This window comes from Pleurodeles waltl, chromosome 8, assembly GCF_031143425.1.
Source record: "Pleurodeles waltl isolate 20211129_DDA chromosome 8, aPleWal1.hap1.20221129, whole genome shotgun sequence".
NCBI lineage: Eukaryota > Metazoa > Chordata > Amphibia > Caudata > Salamandridae > Pleurodeles > Pleurodeles waltl.
Genome location: NC_090447.1, coordinates 1,307,536,890 through 1,307,553,871, shown reverse-complemented (window position 1 = coordinate 1,307,553,871; position 16,982 = coordinate 1,307,536,890). Strand labels below are relative to the sequence as shown.

Sequence of the window (16,982 nt, the reverse complement as noted above, 5' to 3'; positions counted from 1 at the left end):
TTGAGAGGCGGTGTTGTAAGGGCCTCATGTTTAGTGTTGCATGTGGAACTATAGCTAAGCAAGATGCCATCATTCCTAGAATCTTCATGATAAATCTTAGTGTGTTGTTGATTTGGCTGTATGAGTGGTATGAGATTTTGGAAAGCCTGTATCCTTTGTATATTTGGATAAGCTAGGGCTTTTTGAGTATTTAGGATCACCTAGGTAAGGTTGTACTTGTGCTGGTTGAAGGTGTGATTTTTGGTATTTGAGAGTGAACCTTAGCGTGTGAAAGGTTTCTATCGTTTCTATCACATAACAAGTGTGTTGTTGGCATTGTGTAAAATTGATTGATTTTATTAGCCAATCGCCTAGCTATGGAAAGACGTGGATATGTTGTCTTCGTAAGTAGGCTGCTACTACTGCTAGACACTTTGTGAACCCTCTTGGGGCTGTTGCTATGCTGAATGACAATACCATAAACTGGTAGTGTTTTCCTGCTATGACAAACCTTAGGTATTTGTGAGCTGGATGGATGGTTATGTGGAAATACACATCTCTGAGGTCTAAAGCAGTCATGTAATCTTGTTTTTGTAGTAGTGGGATGACATCTTGCAGAGCTACCATATGAAAATTTTCTGACAGGATGTATAGATTGAGGGGTCTGAGGTCCAAGATGGGCCTGAGAGTGCTGTCTTTTTTTGGGAATGAGGAAGTATAGTGAGTATACTCCTGTTCCTTGTTCAGAATGTGGAACCAATTCTATTGCTTGTTTTAATAGTAGAGATTCTACCTCTTGTAAAAGAATGCTGTGTTCTGGGGACAACTTGTGGTATAGTGGTGGAATGTTTGGAGGGGTGGAGATTAATTCTAGGCAATAGCCATTGCGGATAATTGATTATACCAAACTGTCTCTGTTGATATTTTGCTAATGAGAGTGGAACTGCTGTAGTCTTCCTCCCACAGGAGAAGTGCGGAGCGGAGGGGTAGGAAGGAAGTCACTGTTTAGGTTGTGTTGTGGTTTTCTTTTTTTGGAATTTACCTGTGTTCCTGAAATATTGTCCTTGGTAGGACCATCTAAACCCCACCTCTTTGATACTGGTTTCGTTGTCCCTGCTTTGTTTGTGAGGTGGAAGCATCAGAGTATTGTGGCTTAAAACCTCCTCTAAACTGGGGTCTGCGAAAGGAGCCTCTATATGGTGTGGTGTATAAAGCCTCCATTGCTTTTGCAGTACCTAATTCTTTTCTCAGTTTCTCATATGTAGTGTCTACTTCTGGGCCAAACAGATGCTTCTTGTCAAAAGTCATTAATTACTGCCCGTTGGATTTCTGGTTTAAAGCCAGAGGAGCGTAGCCATGCATGTCTTAATTGTGATGGCAGTATTGACACTCCTTGCAGCTGTATCAGCAGCATTGAGGGCAGACCTGATCTGGTTATTGCTGATAGGTTGTCCCTCTTTCGCAACCTGTTGTGCTCTCTTTTGATGCTCTTTTGTGAGGTGCTGTATAAGATCTTGCATCTTGTCCCAATGGGCCCTATCATATCTGGCTAGAACTGCCTGAGAATTGGCAATTCTCCATTGGTTAGCTGCTTGTGTGGCAACTCTTTTCTGAGCTGCATCAAATTTCCTACTTTCCTTATAAGGATGAAGTGCGTCTCCTGATGACTGGCTGTTTGCTCTTTTCCTTGCCGCACTGACTACCACTGAGTCTGGAGGGACCTGATGAGTGATATAGTCTGGGTCAGTAGGAACAGGCTTCTATTTTTTTTAATCAATTCTAGGGCCAATGATTCTAGCTTTGACAGGCTCATTATAAATTTGGTCCGCATGTTTAACCATTCCAGGCAACATAGGGAGACACTGGTACCTGGAATGAGTAGAACAGTGTGTTAAATAACAAGTCTTCTTCTAAGGGTTCAGAATGCATAAGCACTCCATGATAAGCTGCTGCCCTAGATATTACTTGGGTGTAGGCAGTGGTGTCTTCTGGAGGAGAAGGTTTAGATGGGTAAAGGTCTGGATCATTGTCCGGGATGGGATCAGGGTCAGAGATCCCATGGGTCCACTGTATCTCCATGTGAGTATAATGAATATGTTGGAGAAGGCAATGGTGGTGGACTATTGTGAGGTGAAAAAGAAAGCTATGGAGAGTGAGGAGGTGAAGTAGGTAGAGGTGCTGGTTTCTCCTTTTGTTTCTGCACTTTTGCTGGTGGTTGAATAGAGTCTAATTCCTCTTGAAAAGCCTGCTTTTTTTGTTTTGTTTTTTAAAGGAGGTGCAGTGATGATTCGTCCAGTCTTCTTATGTATATGGAGTCTCGATTGTCTCATCCATAACCTCTAGTATTGGTTGAATTTCAGTCCATTCTTCAGAAGCTTTATGAGATTAGAGCATGGGCTTTGAGACTTGCTTTAATTTTCTTTAACTTCCTTGTTCCTCTGTGTATGAGGATTCTTTCAGCTCCGAAGTGTGTATCTTTTTCGGTCCAGAAAAAGTAGTCTGTTATCTCGGATCCAAAACAGACTGCCGAATTTTCGACTCTGAGAAATGAGGCCTTTTACCGGAGTCTGAAGTGGAAGTTTTAGCTGATTTACTAGACTCTGAGGTGAACAGAGGAGTGGCCTTCTTCGGCGCCGACCCCGAAGGGCAGTTGCCAGCAGTCTTTTTTCAGGCCGAACCATGGCCTTCCGGCAGTGGTGTACCAAAGGCCTTTGAATGTTTTTCTGTAGGGGTGTAGGGGCAGACGTACTCACATGCTGGCCAGCAGTGATGGGTCTATTGTCTTCTGATTCTTGTTTGGAATCAGTGTATCGGATGGAGACTGCCGTCTGTGCCTGCTCTTCCTCCATGACATTCGAGATGTTCAGGGCTTTTCGACGCCATTTAAAGTCTTTGGGCTCTGCGATCTCCAAGGGTCTTCTTCGATCAAATCTATCTACAGGACTCGCAATCTTCCTCCTGATGGTCTGGAGAATGGCACAAATTACAAACCAGGTGTTGGTCTGTATGGGGTTCTTCGCGTGGCACAGAGGGCAGAATTGGAATGGAGTCTGATCCATCAGGCTTTCCACGCGGTAGGCCCACACAGGCTCAAGTTGGCCGTGCACGCGCCCCGAAGGGCGAGATGAAGGTTTCGGCGGTGCTACCGGTTCGATTCTAGGTGGGAAACGTGATCGAATGAATACCGACGAATAAATAGGTTTTCCGAATCGAAATCTCGGAGCGAAAGGAAACCCTTCCGAACCCGACCACAGAAAGAAAACAATCTAACAATGGAGTCGATGCCCATGCGCACTGTAACCGAGAGGAGTCACTTGATCCCGTGACTCCGAAAAGACTTCTTCGAAGAAAAACTTGTAACACTCCAATCCCAGCACTAGATGTAATAAGAGCTATGCATCGCATGTGTATCTGCAGCTACACATGCTATCGAACACACACATATATATATATTTATTTTTAAACACACCACAGAGGTTAAAACATACAAAAATATTAAAAACCATGACATATACTGCCCTCTGTGGTTTTCTTAAGACTGCTGAAACTGTATTGCAAAGTCTTTGGGTTGAGCCTGCAACAGCCACTCTCACTTGCAAGACTTGTGTACAACAAGGGGCTTGCAGCCAGCCCCATTGTTTACATTTGTTGGCTTCTTTATTACTCTTCTTTGGTACCTCTTTATTGGCCAGTGCATGTTAAAGACATACACAATTATGCACTTTACATAGAATGCATGCATCTGAGCTGTGCACAACACTGCTTAATCAAAAAACATTGTGCATCTGATAAACCTATCCGCGTACAAAACAAAAACTATCATGCTTTATAAACATCTTAAGCAGATGCACATTCTTTTGCAGGTTAAATGTTTTACAGATATCAAGATGGTCTTTAAATAAATATACATTACAATTGGAGGACAGGCAGCCTAAGAGATAAGATTAGATAGGTCTATGAAAGGAGGCAATGCATCCTGAGGTCACTCGTACACAGCCACAGAAACCTGTACTCTCTCCTTGTGCATTTCCTACCAAAGGTTGCCGCCTTTGCTGCTTCTGTCTCCAGACACACCTCCAGGACCAGCCACTGCATAAGCAGGCTCATGTGAGCGCAGTGACTCTCAAAGCACAGCTTAGAATTGCCTGGAAAGAGCCCAGGGCAGCACTGCTCAACCAGGGATCTCATGCTGCATAGCTAAGGAATCGAATATACACCACTAGCCGAACCATTTGCAGGGAACTCCAGGGAGGTGGGTTAGACCACTTTACCGAGTGGGCACAGCTCAGAGCTTGGGATGATTGCACTAGTTATAACGCAACTGATTTCGATAATGCTTTTTCAGTATTAAAGCAGTGTCACGTTCAGCACATAGGAGGTATGCATGTTCATGATGCTTATTGGAGGACAAAGTTCTTTACATACATGAAGTACGTATAGACCTCACCCCTCTTGTAAATACCAGACAGCCCGCCCCAAGTGCTCTGTTGGTGATCTATTAAAAAAATAAAAAAATAAATAGATGTTCAGTTGCTCAATTCGCCCCTGCAGTCCTTTCCAAAGTAGTTCTGAAGGCTGCCCATTACCTCATGGCTAAAAAGACAGCTCGATATTCTTTGCTGTTTTTACTAACACACAAGCTGTGCTGACGTGCATGCACTGTTGAGATCAACAATATATATATTTTTATCTTTAAATATCTGCTATTTAAAAAAATACCCGCATGATAGTGTTGCTTATATTATTGAGTACAGAAAAAAAAACAAGTAGGCAAATTTGTACACAAAATGACTTATTTATTCGGTGCTCATCTCCCGTCAGTGTGCGCGTTAACCCACTGAGCTGTCTAACAAGCAGTAGGGCCTACATTGAGAGTGTGGCACCGTCATTTCCGGTAGTTGACTGGTCTGTCTTGGATATGGAGCAAACATCGTGTGGCAAGGGCTTGATTGCGTTCCCATGATTCTGCGCAGTGCTGCAGTCGCTGGATCAACTGTTGCCAAGAGACAATAATACAGTGTGCGCTGTATAAACAGACCTCAGCTAATTAAAACACTTTTATTCCTCTTTCCAGGCTGTTTGCCCTCAAATATATGACTGCTTCAGAAAAGTACGTAGTGCGAAATTTGCAAACTACTTTGAATATTCACTAAATTACACATTACAAATATTTATCACTGGTATCTCAGTTATTTAAATTACCTTTGTCTCCACAAAAGCCATACAATTATAACAACTCATTAAAGTGAACAGTAAAACACCAAACATACTATACAATGACTAGTCATACCAAACAATGACATACTGTACTATACAATGACACGCCTTATACCATACCAAACAATTACATACCATACTACACTACACAATGACAGGCTATCCCATACCATAGCATACTACACAATAACAGGCTATACACTATTATACAACAACTGGTTATACAATACTATACAGTGACCGGCTATACAATAATCTTCAATGAAGGTCACACCACACCCAACAATGAAATCCCATACCATGCCATACAATGACAGGCCATACCATACTATGCAATGACAGGCCACATCATACCATACTATATAATGAAAGGTCATACCATGCTACACAATGACATGCCATACCATAATATTCAATGACAGGCCATACCATATTACTCAATGACAAGCCATATTATACCATACCTTGACAGGCCATACCATACAGTACAATGACAGGTCATACTATACAACGACTGGACATTCCATACCAAACAATGACATCCATTATTATGTTGCACAGTGACAGGCCATCCCATATCGTACTATGCAACGACAGGTAATCCTGTACCATACTACACAATGACAGGTCATGTCATACACTATACAGTGACACACCATACCATACTACACAGTGGTTGGCCATACCAGACAATAGTATAGAATGACAGGTCATACCTAACAATGACATTTCATACCACACTATAAAATGACGGGCCACACCATACTACATAATGGATGAAGGTATCATTCCATATCATGCAACAAGCCACACCATACATAGCTAAATAAAAAAGCCAAAGCGGAAAACTGCGGTAGACAGATCTCACAAAGGCGAGATCTATTGGATTTGCTAATGCTGGTTAGTTGATGAAGTACATTTATAAAAAGGTATAGTTTGATCATTCAGTCTGTTAATGAAAGTAAATGGAAATACTGTCAAGGTGGAGGATGTTTATCTGCCAGCCTTGAGGAAGCCCTTGGCTGTACAGATGTAAGAGATAAAGTTTGCTATGGCTTAAAATGGGTTTGTACGACTGCAAAACACGTATAATGGAAGTGTCACATGACTATTTAACAATTTCAAACAAAATATACGTGCAGGAAATGTAACCCCCTCGCCCCCACCTTTTGACTGACAACAAAGTTTATCTGTTAGGCTGAGCAAAGGTTAAGCCAGACAATGTATTTTCAGGTCTGGTAGCAAGGAGCTAGACCTGCATTAAATGCACAGGCACCTGGCTGTCCGAGCTGAACATTGCTGGGCTGAAGATCTCACTGCCCTGTGAGTGTGACCTCTTGAGCCTACCAAAGTGCATCAAAGCCCTCTGCCTCATGGCAAGGGAAAAGAATCACTGGTACCCTCACGTTTCAGTTTTAAGTCCTGAAGTGCCCAGGGCAGAATGTCTATCACCAATGCTTTGTCACAGAGTTGGGTTTGGTCAACAGTCTTACTGACCTTATCCACACTATGATCTAGGGCTCAGCCAATGACAGGAGGCAATAGCCCCAACACTTCTGGAACCACTGGGGCTCCCCTACCAGCGACGCTGCAGAAGATAAGTGTTGTGTTTATGTTTGATGCATGTGTGACTATATACTTGTGTGTGTGTGTGCGCTGGGAATGGGCTCTCTGTGTACTTGAGAATGGTGGATGTATGTGTGTATGCTGGTGGATGTATGTGTGTATGCTTGTGAATGCATGGGGGTGTGGGTGTGCATGTAGATGGGTATGTGTGTGCACATTTGTATGTCCCACCATCACCCCACTTCAATTACCTTCTGCCACGGAGTCATCTGCATCCCAAGTCGGCAATCTGCAGTACTCTAGAGGTCAATGGGATTTGATGAGCTCAAAGAATTTAAGAGGAATAAGAAAGGGTCCAGTTTCATCAAGCTAACAGATCAGACTGTATGCAGGAGAGAGGATTCTTTTCAGGCCAAAATTGAGCCGTCACAATTCAAATCTGGAGGCAAAATTGATTACATGAGGTAACTACAAAGGTCACGTCATGCCTAGAAATTCGTAACGTTAAACTTGCACTGGATGTTGGTAGATTGACTCCCCTGTGCGTTTGAAGTTGAAAACCAAAAGACATCGGTTTCGTTGGTATTTTTTTTTAGTGAGCCTATGTTATTAAAATATTATGAATTCAGTGTTTCCTGTGCATTTAAAAAAAAAAAAGCTAGTCTTAATTTCTATTAAGCCACCATGATCTTATTAAAATCAGGCCATCAGACGCACTGTATTCTCTGGGTGCTGCACTATCTGACACCGAAAGGTTAAGGAAGCCTATCTGCATTTGTCAGGTTCCTCGAAAGGACAGACAAGTTATGTGTAAAGGGGGGAAAGGGGTTCAAAGGAGGGAAACTGAGCTTTTGTACAACAGGACAAAGATAGCTCTGTGGCACACTACAGCAGTTGAACGTTTGCTACCGATTATCTGCTAGGGCCTGTAGGTCACTCAGCCTTTGATCCTTAATAGGTGGGTGCACTGGAGTTTAAAACACTTAAAGGCAAAAAAAGTGCAATACAAAAAACGACAAATTGTGAATGTGTGGAGCAATTGAGGGATGCCCAGAGCTGTATGTGTTTTGGGTGCACATATTGCACTCCACACTAGCCAAGTTAAATCACAACCGCGCTCCCCTCACATCAAATCTCAGGCACAAACCAAATATCTCTGAATCTCAAACCTCATTGCAGAGACTACCTCCTTCATAGCACTTTTCTTTCTCACCCTCTTTTCCCCTGGTAACGTTTGCATTTCTAATCTCTTCCTGGGAATGAACCCGGTATTTGGTGGACGTAAGCATACCGAGTTAAAAAAGCATTTACTACTTCAGACAGTAAACAAGCCAGAGCAGCTTAACATCCGACATGAAATTTCTCCATGAATAAATATACAGCCCATAATATTACAAAAGGAAGGACATAATAAGAAAATAAGGATAAATTAACACTTTTCAGGGAGGCCATGCTGTTCATAGTAATCGCCTCACATTCTGAAGTGATTTACAAGCATCTTATAAACTATTCTAGAGGAGAAAACATTTAAAGTGCTACGTGAAAACTGTTTAAAGAAATCTTCAGTTACTGTATGCAAATAGAAAAGAGACCACTAGAAAAACAACTTTAATAATTTTTTGCACTCAAATGAAGCTAAGACGCATTAACTTCAAGGACGGCCAAATGTAGAAAAGCTTTTGAAACTTTGTTGGGGTGGTGGGGGCATAGTGTAAGATGTATACCTTGATTCAACAGTTTGACACGTACCTAATACAAAATCAAAAATATGAATGTACAAAATAATTATTGAAATTATGGCTGTGAGAAAAACAAAGGAAGTTTACTAAAATCAAATCTCACTTAGATCGCGGATTTGCTCAAATATTAAAATCTAATTGAGACCATCTAACTTTACCCACGTACTGAACTTAACAGACTGCTGGTTAAGAACAGCTTCTGGGAATGCAGGGATGAAAGCATTGTGGCTCTGAACAGCATCACACCCGTTCTTTCCTAAAACTATAGGTCTACTTCAAAAACTTAGAATGTCATTTTTTCACTGATTTTATGAATTTCTCTGTTAATAAGGAAACTGTGGTGTCTTATACATTCAATGCATGAAACCAGTATGTTATAGCAAAATTGATATTTTATTAACCATTGAGAAGTTAACATTGGCATTCACAGTTAATGCTCTGAAACCATTTAAATAAAACTGAAGATTACCCTATGTTCTTGATGCTGCAGTAACACAGCAAATAAAAAAAACTACCTAAAGAGAAAAGTTCATAGTGTCGCAAAACAAACACTTATAAAAGAGAAATGGTATCACAAAGTGAAAGCAATTTTTAACTTGAAATAGGGTAACCCATCTCGAATCAATAAGACACCTCCTCCCCCCCAGTCTCAAAGCCTACTCCTAGCTTTTAGTCTATTTCAGACTGAACAGAAATTTTCAATTCAAATAGTACTTGCGCATATTGAGGACTTCGTATGGACTTAACTGTGGCCCTTTATTACATAATTGTCAGAATGCTCAAATGTTTAAATCCTCGTTACCTTAAGGTTTTCAAAATATCAGACCCAAAACTAAACTGTTCACCACCCCCACCCTCAAGCAAAAAAGATAAAATTGTTAAGTCTAATTATGATTACATTTAAAAAAAAATCCAAGCTTGAATTTTTATTGAGATAAAATAAGGTTCACCTATTTTACAGCATGGTCACATATTTAAGTCACAAAAACAAAACTTTCACGATGATGTAGGTAATTAATTACCATTCTATACTACCAAGATAAGACTTGCGCTAACAAAATGCATAAAAAAATTTGTAGTTTCACAAAAAAAAAAGCATCTAATACAAGATAAACGAAACAAGGGGGCGGCTAACATTTAAAAAGTCAAAGGCCTAGGACTTGTGCCTTAGCACTAATTCTGACAAATTGTATGGAATGAAACATTTTAATATCTGCGACGTTTAGCTCCATCAAAATCGCTCTCTTGATTTCCTCTATCAAAACTACTAGATCCACTAGGCATAGTATTCCCAGCACTACTTGGTGGCTGGGGCGCTTCAGATCCTGCTCTGCTACCCATGGGGGAGTCCATCTGTGATGGTGCTCCCTGAGGGAATTTATCATTATGCTATGTGCATTAAAGGAACAAGTCCATTTCGAAAATATAGAACATTGGCAAAATCCCAATTGGTGAAGTCGACGTTCAGAGGCAAGCAAGTCCGTCAGAATCAGGTTCACACATAGAAGGAAGAAAGGAGTAATTTAATTAGTTAACACATAAAAAGGCGATACTGAGAAAAAAATAGATGGCGCAATATGTAAAATTATAGTTATGTTAAGTATGACAGTTTATATAATACAAACAATGAGTAACTTGATTTACAAATATAAATTCTAAAACTCAGTTTCCATTTTCAAAGATCTTAAGATTCAGAGAATATTCTGAATACAAAACGTTAGATGAAAAAGAAACTTTAGTCTGCACACAAACTGAAAAGGATATTACTTTAAAAGTCCTGATTTCATCTTACAGCTTTATGCGTCACACATTTACATTAACACGTTTGCCAAAATAAAGCTAGCTGAAACGTGTTAAAAGAATAATGGTGGAACACAGTCTGAATTCCAAACAGGAAATGATGGGAAACTATGTTGACAACCCCACCCCCACTCAAAAAAAAGGTTGTTTCTTTTGTTGATGGAGGAGCTGGCTGCTTGAAAAGGACTGTGGGCTTATTTTTTGTTTAAATTAATCCACTTGGTCATAAAAAACCAATACATACGACAGGCAACATGCACAACATTATGGTTATTCAATTATAGAGTAGCCTTTTTGTTAAACTGGGCTCAAATACGACTGAAAGCCTCACTGTTAAGCAACCAGGCAGTGACAAAACCACCATGTGAAACAAATGAATTAAAATATATTCGGGCTGAATAAAGCAGACCGTCAAAATCCATTTGAGAAAACCCGTTATAAATATTAAACAATTTTGTATTTAACTGAAGTGGTTTCGTTTTAGATGAAGGAAAACAAGTGGTTCGATCTTCTTAGCATTAACAATACGGGTTTTTAATTGGTTTGGAGCTAGAGAGGATGGTATGCGGCTGTACGTTGGTTTCCACCATTTGCTTTGAGCAATAAATGTTAGTTTTGATCAGAGAAATTATTTATTTACTTCTTTCTAATATTCTATAAGCCGAACACAGAACTTCAGAATGTGACTTCTAGAATGACGCAGAATAGGATATTTAGGATTTAAAAAGAGGAAGTTACTAGAAACGTATTTGTAAAGAGAATGACTGCACAATGTGAATACAAGAAGCAATGGAAATGTGCGATCAAAAAGTTTATTACCTACCTCAGTTTTACTTCATCAATTTTAAATCAGGTAATTTTAAAACACCTTCAAAATAAACATTTCACGTGTTCGGCCATCTTTTGTCATCCAAATTTCACAGTATTCATTTCTACTCATGTAATTCAAATTTTTTACTTGTAATCATGAATCCGCATAATGCATTTCAGCTACCTTTACTAAAACTCGCCCAACATGATAAAATATGAGAAAAGTAATTCTCTGATACTTACACAACGAGAGGTAAGGCTCACAGAAAGCATTTAGGATTTTACCAATCGGCGAACATGGGCTTGTGTGCTTTGGACATATCCTTACTTTTCACAGAAGGCTACAGAAGGCTGGTTTCATTGACACCAAGCCAATACAGCACTAAAGCAACAGTTTTGAGTATAGTGAGCCACGCAGTTCTTTAGTGGATCAATATTACAAAACTATTTACTTACCAGTATCTTCATAACATTTAGTGGAAGTCTTCCCCACCATCAGATTTACACCACAATATCAAACTCTCAAAATGGAGACGAACAACTCCCTTACTCTAAGAAAATTCAAAATTTCACAACCTGTAACAATTGGTTTGTTCCTAGCATATAATGCTGTATATTCACTTGCTTTGCACACTTCTACCATCCAGGGTTGGGTGCGGACATTTGCAAGTTGTTTTCTCTTTGAAGAGATTTAGGCTTGCAAGATAATTTTCGACATGTCTTAGCCCACAATCCTCCATGACAAACTCCACCTCCAATTGTTTTTCCTCCAGTTCATTTAACTACTTTGTGATTGGAAAATCTCAAACAGGAAATCCTAAGGCGATAGAGTTTTTGTTGTTGTGTGTATTGCTTTAATTCTATGATTTTAACACGTAAGTGCTCTCTTGACATCAAGTGTGTGACCCTTTCAGCCCCAGTCTCTGGGTGGGATAGGCGAATGGTGTGGAGAACTCAAAGGTTTGGGCCACATGAAAAGAAAGACAGGACTGTTTGGCAACATTTTGGGTTTGTTCTCAAAACCACTATCCCTATGCGTCTGATGGAGAGGTGTTTCCACAGTTAGATACTGTAGCTCACCAACTCTCCTGGAAAGATGTTTGCAACAAGGAAGGACATCTATAGGCACAATAACTGCATTTTACAAGTGTACAGGTTCAATCAATCTTGTTAGGACGATATTTAAATTACAGGGTGGAGTGCAGGAGTTCTCAGAAGACTCACCAGTTTAAGGGCCTCCATGAAGGCCTTGACAATAGATTCCCTATTCTGCATGTAAGCTGCCAGTGAGGCTACATGTAAACTAATGAAGGCGTATGCTAGACCCGCAAATTTGCAGATGTAAAAAGTAGCAATGTATTGAGGCTTTAAGAGAATATTTGTCTAGTGGACAAATAATTTCCAATGTGCAGCATAGTAAGCATAGTAGGTTTAAAGGTCTCATGCAGAGCTTGCATACGCTCATCTAGAGGTTGAGGTAGGCAAACTGTAAGACCCTCTGTACGGTTTGGGTGTCTGAGCTGGCCTTAATGACTCAGTAGATCTGGCATAAGCAAACGTTTTTTTAAATGGATGAACAGATATTTTTAACTGCGAGTGCCAGGGCTCAACCATAAATACATCTATTTCCTCACAATGTACAGAAGAGAATGGAGGAAAAACCCAAGTAAAAATCCTTGACCAGTTCATTCACCGTGCACATGGGTATTTGGAAGCAAAGCTTTGACATTTTGTGCCTTGGAGAACAGATCAAGGGAGTGGTCCAATGGCAAAAGCATGTTTGAAAAACATGGGAATTCATCCTTTATGTACATTTGAAGGACTTGCACAGGAATTGCAAATCAACCAATAATCACTTTACATAATTCTCTGCATGAGTTTATGAATGGCTCAATGCCATCAGGTCATTGCTCTGGCAACAGTCCAATGCATAGTGCCCAGCAGGTCTCCAAAATCGTAGTTGAAACCCCAGTAGATGCTCTGCAAGGTGATGAATGTGTCTGCAAACAGTCCAACTCCAAATGTCGTGGGCTAAAACGAACAGCTAGGTGCAGCGCACTGCAGTCAGCTTTTATGAGGGTTGTCTTGCCTTCAAATGAGCCTGTACTGTGAACGAACACTTGACTGCTGTGAACTTGAAACACTTAATATGGTAAAATGGCTGCTGTGGCATTCGGGTACTTCGCACAGCCTACTTGTGATGTGCTCCCCACCCTATGAGTTATTTGTGGTAATGCACACCTGGGATAGTGGGTCCAAAAAAAAAAAAAAAAAAAAAAAGGCCTGGCCCACAACAAGTTCCACAATAGGAGAGTGCTCTGGGTCCTAGGCTGTATCAATACTGGATCTTCTCATTGACACTTTGCTTGTGACCACTGGCTCGATAGGAAGCACTCTTTCAGTGGGTGCGGCCTTGAGTGCAGCATGACACCATCATCCTTAATAGCTTGATTACCTTCCATACAGTAATGTCTGAAAAAGAGCAAGCAGCCTTTGAAATACCATCATCCTTCTCTTGGTTTGGGAAAGCAGTCCCCATGGTGACATTTAGAACATATCCTAGAAAAAAAAATTGATCTGCCGAGACTCAAGATTGTACTCTGGCACTGACAGGAACAATCAGCATGTGTAACAGTGCTACTGAAGTACGAGTGTGCCAAGCATTGCTCTTGGCTGCCACGCATTGGAGTAAAGCAAGGCATGAAATGTGTTTGAGCAGGTAAGCAGCCGCAACTGTTAAATATCGGATACCTACCCTGGGGGCCATCATAGCCCAAAGTGTAAAACTTTGAATTGATAATGGTATCCATTTACCACAAAGCGCAGGTAGCAATAACGCACCAGATATTAGTTGGTGACGAAGTATGCATCCTTGAGATTGAGGGTCAACGTGTAATCCCATTATCAGAACTGTAGAATGATGTCCTGCTCGGTGTTAATGTGGAAGTGCTGCGCCACTTTAGTGTTACAGTGGCCTGCGGTCTAGGACGGCCTTCTTAGGAATCGTGTACAAAAGGGAGTAGACAACATGCCTTCTCCCCCCAAAACTGCAAGTTAAGGGCCATTTGATTGAAGGCACTTTGGCAAGAAGTGCTTGCACTTCTTCATTTAACAATGGTAAACTGTTGGGCTTCATTAGATGTGTTTGGCAGCTAGGGAACTCCAGACAGTGCCCAGGCAGTACTGTTTGTCAGGTTATTACCGCTTAGTGCAGAAAGACAAACCTCAATTATCCACTGAAGTTTTGTATGATTGAGGAATAGGTGGGCAAGGTATTGTTTGAAACAGAAGAGCCCCAGCTGGAGCCATTTCTACTTTTGCCTCGGTCATTACCGAGGAAGCCACCACTTCCGAAGAACTTGGATCTCTGTATGTCTTGCCAGAACCGCTGGTAGCCCTGTCTCTGGGTAAGAATCGATGACTTGTAGCACCCGGTCACCTGCTGCATATGGAAGACAGGTGTTTGGGTCTATAGCTCATAATCACCTTATCAGCCTCTGTGTCATTCAATGACAGAATTGATGTAAGAGCTGAACAGATGCCCCAGTCAAATGGGACACTGCTGATCCTCTGGCATAAAGCCAGAGACCCACAGCCAGGTGTTAAGTCTCAACAGGATTCTGGTATTGACCTCTCCCTGGAGTCAGTCAGCAGAGTACAGAGAGCACTAACATTCATGCTGCAAATGACCTTCCCTTCCGCAACCAGTTCCTGGCTCCTCTTGCAGCAGCCTTTAGAGAGGTGCTTGCGAACTGCTTTTTTACTTCCAGTGATGACAATCCTACCTGGAGAGCAAACCAACGGAATTGCCAACTATCCTTTGTGTGACTGCCCCAATAGCCACACATTTCCCAGGTACTGTATGTAGGAAGCTGGCCTTGTGTGTGGCGAGCACCTATGGTGTTATCACCTTATACCAGGTTCAGGTATTCCCTATTCGTGAAGTGTAGGCAGTGTCTAGGAAGCCAGGGCTATCTAGAGGTAGCTGTGGATGAGCAGCCAAGACTCATCTAGGAGACATGCAAAGCTTATGCAATACCAGTATAGTCACACAGTAACTTGTCACACATGAAAGAACCATACAGTGTTACAAAAATAAAAGGTACTTTACTATAGTAACACAACACTAGATTACTTATAGACCACACCCCCCAACTGGAGGTAAGTACACACTAATTCTATACACAATAGCAATTAGAAATCTGCATAGGAACAACAAGCATTGGAAATACTTAGTAAAAATAGAAAGGCCCCTGGGAAGGCCAAACCATATACTAAGTGGAACGCAAGATACAGTCCTCCACCCAAGGACGCAGAGTTGTTAAAGGGGAGCTGGAAGACCTAGTAACCCCAAGAGGTGTGTACCTGAGTGACCCCCCAGGCCCAGGAGAGCAGAGGTAAGTATCTGGCTTTCCCAAGGACTAACAGGAGGACTTGAAAAAATGACTGTACAAGAACAGGACCAGACAAGAAGATACCAAAGGTAGATTCCGGTAGAAGAGGCGCTGCAAAAGAAGGGGACATAGCTCAGTCCACGATGGAGGGTCCAGTGGGGGCAGGAGCCACTCCACCCGTCTGAGAATGCAGAACCAGGTCGATGTTGAGAAAAGACCAGCTGTGGAGCCCAGGAGCTGAAGAGGAGAACTTGGAGCGGTGCAGGTGGTGTCCCACATCGGTTGTCAGGTCGAAGATGGTCAGTGGTGCGGAAGAACCACCAATAAGCATTGGCAAATGCAAGAGGAGCAAAAGAAGCATTGGAAAGCTGAAGAGGACCAGCAAGGCCCAGGGGATTCGATCCTTGGAGGGGAGTCAGAGGTGACCCTCAGCAGTCGGGAGAGCCAACAGAAACAGTCAAAGCCCCCACAGGCAACCCACTGGCGGCAGGCACAGTAAGTCGCAGTGAGGCCCAGTCATCACACCTGAAGGAGAGACATCGCTGGAGCAGCAGAGAGGAGACTGTGCTTGGCAGGAAGAAGTGCTGGGAGTTGGGGCTACACAGAGCCTGAAGATCCCTTGAAGCAGGAGGTAACAATCTTTGGTAGCTGCAAGAGTCGCGGTGCACAGGGCTACCGCCTGCAAGGAGAAGCAAAGGCTTACCATCTCCCAAGTTGGACAGCTGGCAGAGAGGTCCAAGGGTACCACTCCAGACCACCACCTGTGATGCAGGGTCCACACGATTCCAGAAAAGAGCTGATCAACACAATGTTGCAGTTGGTGCCCGCAGATGCAGGGGAGTGACTTGTTCACTCCAAAGGGGATTCTTTCTTGGTGCAGGCTGAAGTCTTGCGGACCTCAGAGGATGCACAGTCGGGGAAATGTTGCAGTTGCTGGAAGGAGCTTGAGAAACTTTGTTGCAAAGTGATAGTGTCACTGGGATCGCAGCTTGTCGGCTCCTGAAGAGTCCAGTTGCAGTTCTAGTGGCCAGAAGAGAACGATGTAGAGGAGTCCTGGTGAAATCTTGCATGTCGAATCTGGAGATCCACCCAAAAGGGAGTCCCTAAATAGCCCTGAAAGGGGTTTTGGTCACCTAGTAACGTGACCACCTATCAGGAGGGGGCTATGATGTCACTTACCTGACCACTCAAATGCTCCAATTGCCTCTGCACATCTTGTTTCAAGAAGGCAGAAACAAGTGGCCACCTGGAGCAGCTCTGAGCACCATTCCTGGGGTGGTGATTGACAGGGGAGTGGTCACTCCCCTTTCCTTTGTCCAGTTTCCTGCCAAAGCAGGGACCAGGGGTCCCTGAACTGGTGCAAACCGGTTTATGCAAGGAGGGCACCAAATGTGCCCTTCAAAGCAAACCCCTCCCAAGCCTTGTAACACCAATTTCAAAGGGAGGGTGTGTTGCCTCCCTCTCCCAAAGGAAATTT

At 42.2% G+C, this 16,982-nt stretch overlaps 1 protein-coding gene across 1 annotated transcript in view; it reads right to left on the bottom strand.

Moving 5' to 3' along the window:
• Positions 1-8,873: 8,873 nt before the first annotated feature.
• PSPC1 (paraspeckle component 1) overlaps positions 8,874-16,982 on the bottom strand; it is a 360,968-nt gene continuing 352,859 nt past the window's right edge. The window contains exon 9 of the mRNA XM_069202288.1: positions 8,874-9,890. Within this exon, the coding sequence (XP_069058389.1) occupies positions 9,708-9,890 (183 nt within the window). The 3' untranslated portion in view covers positions 8,874-9,707. The remainder of the gene's footprint in view (positions 9,891-16,982) is intronic.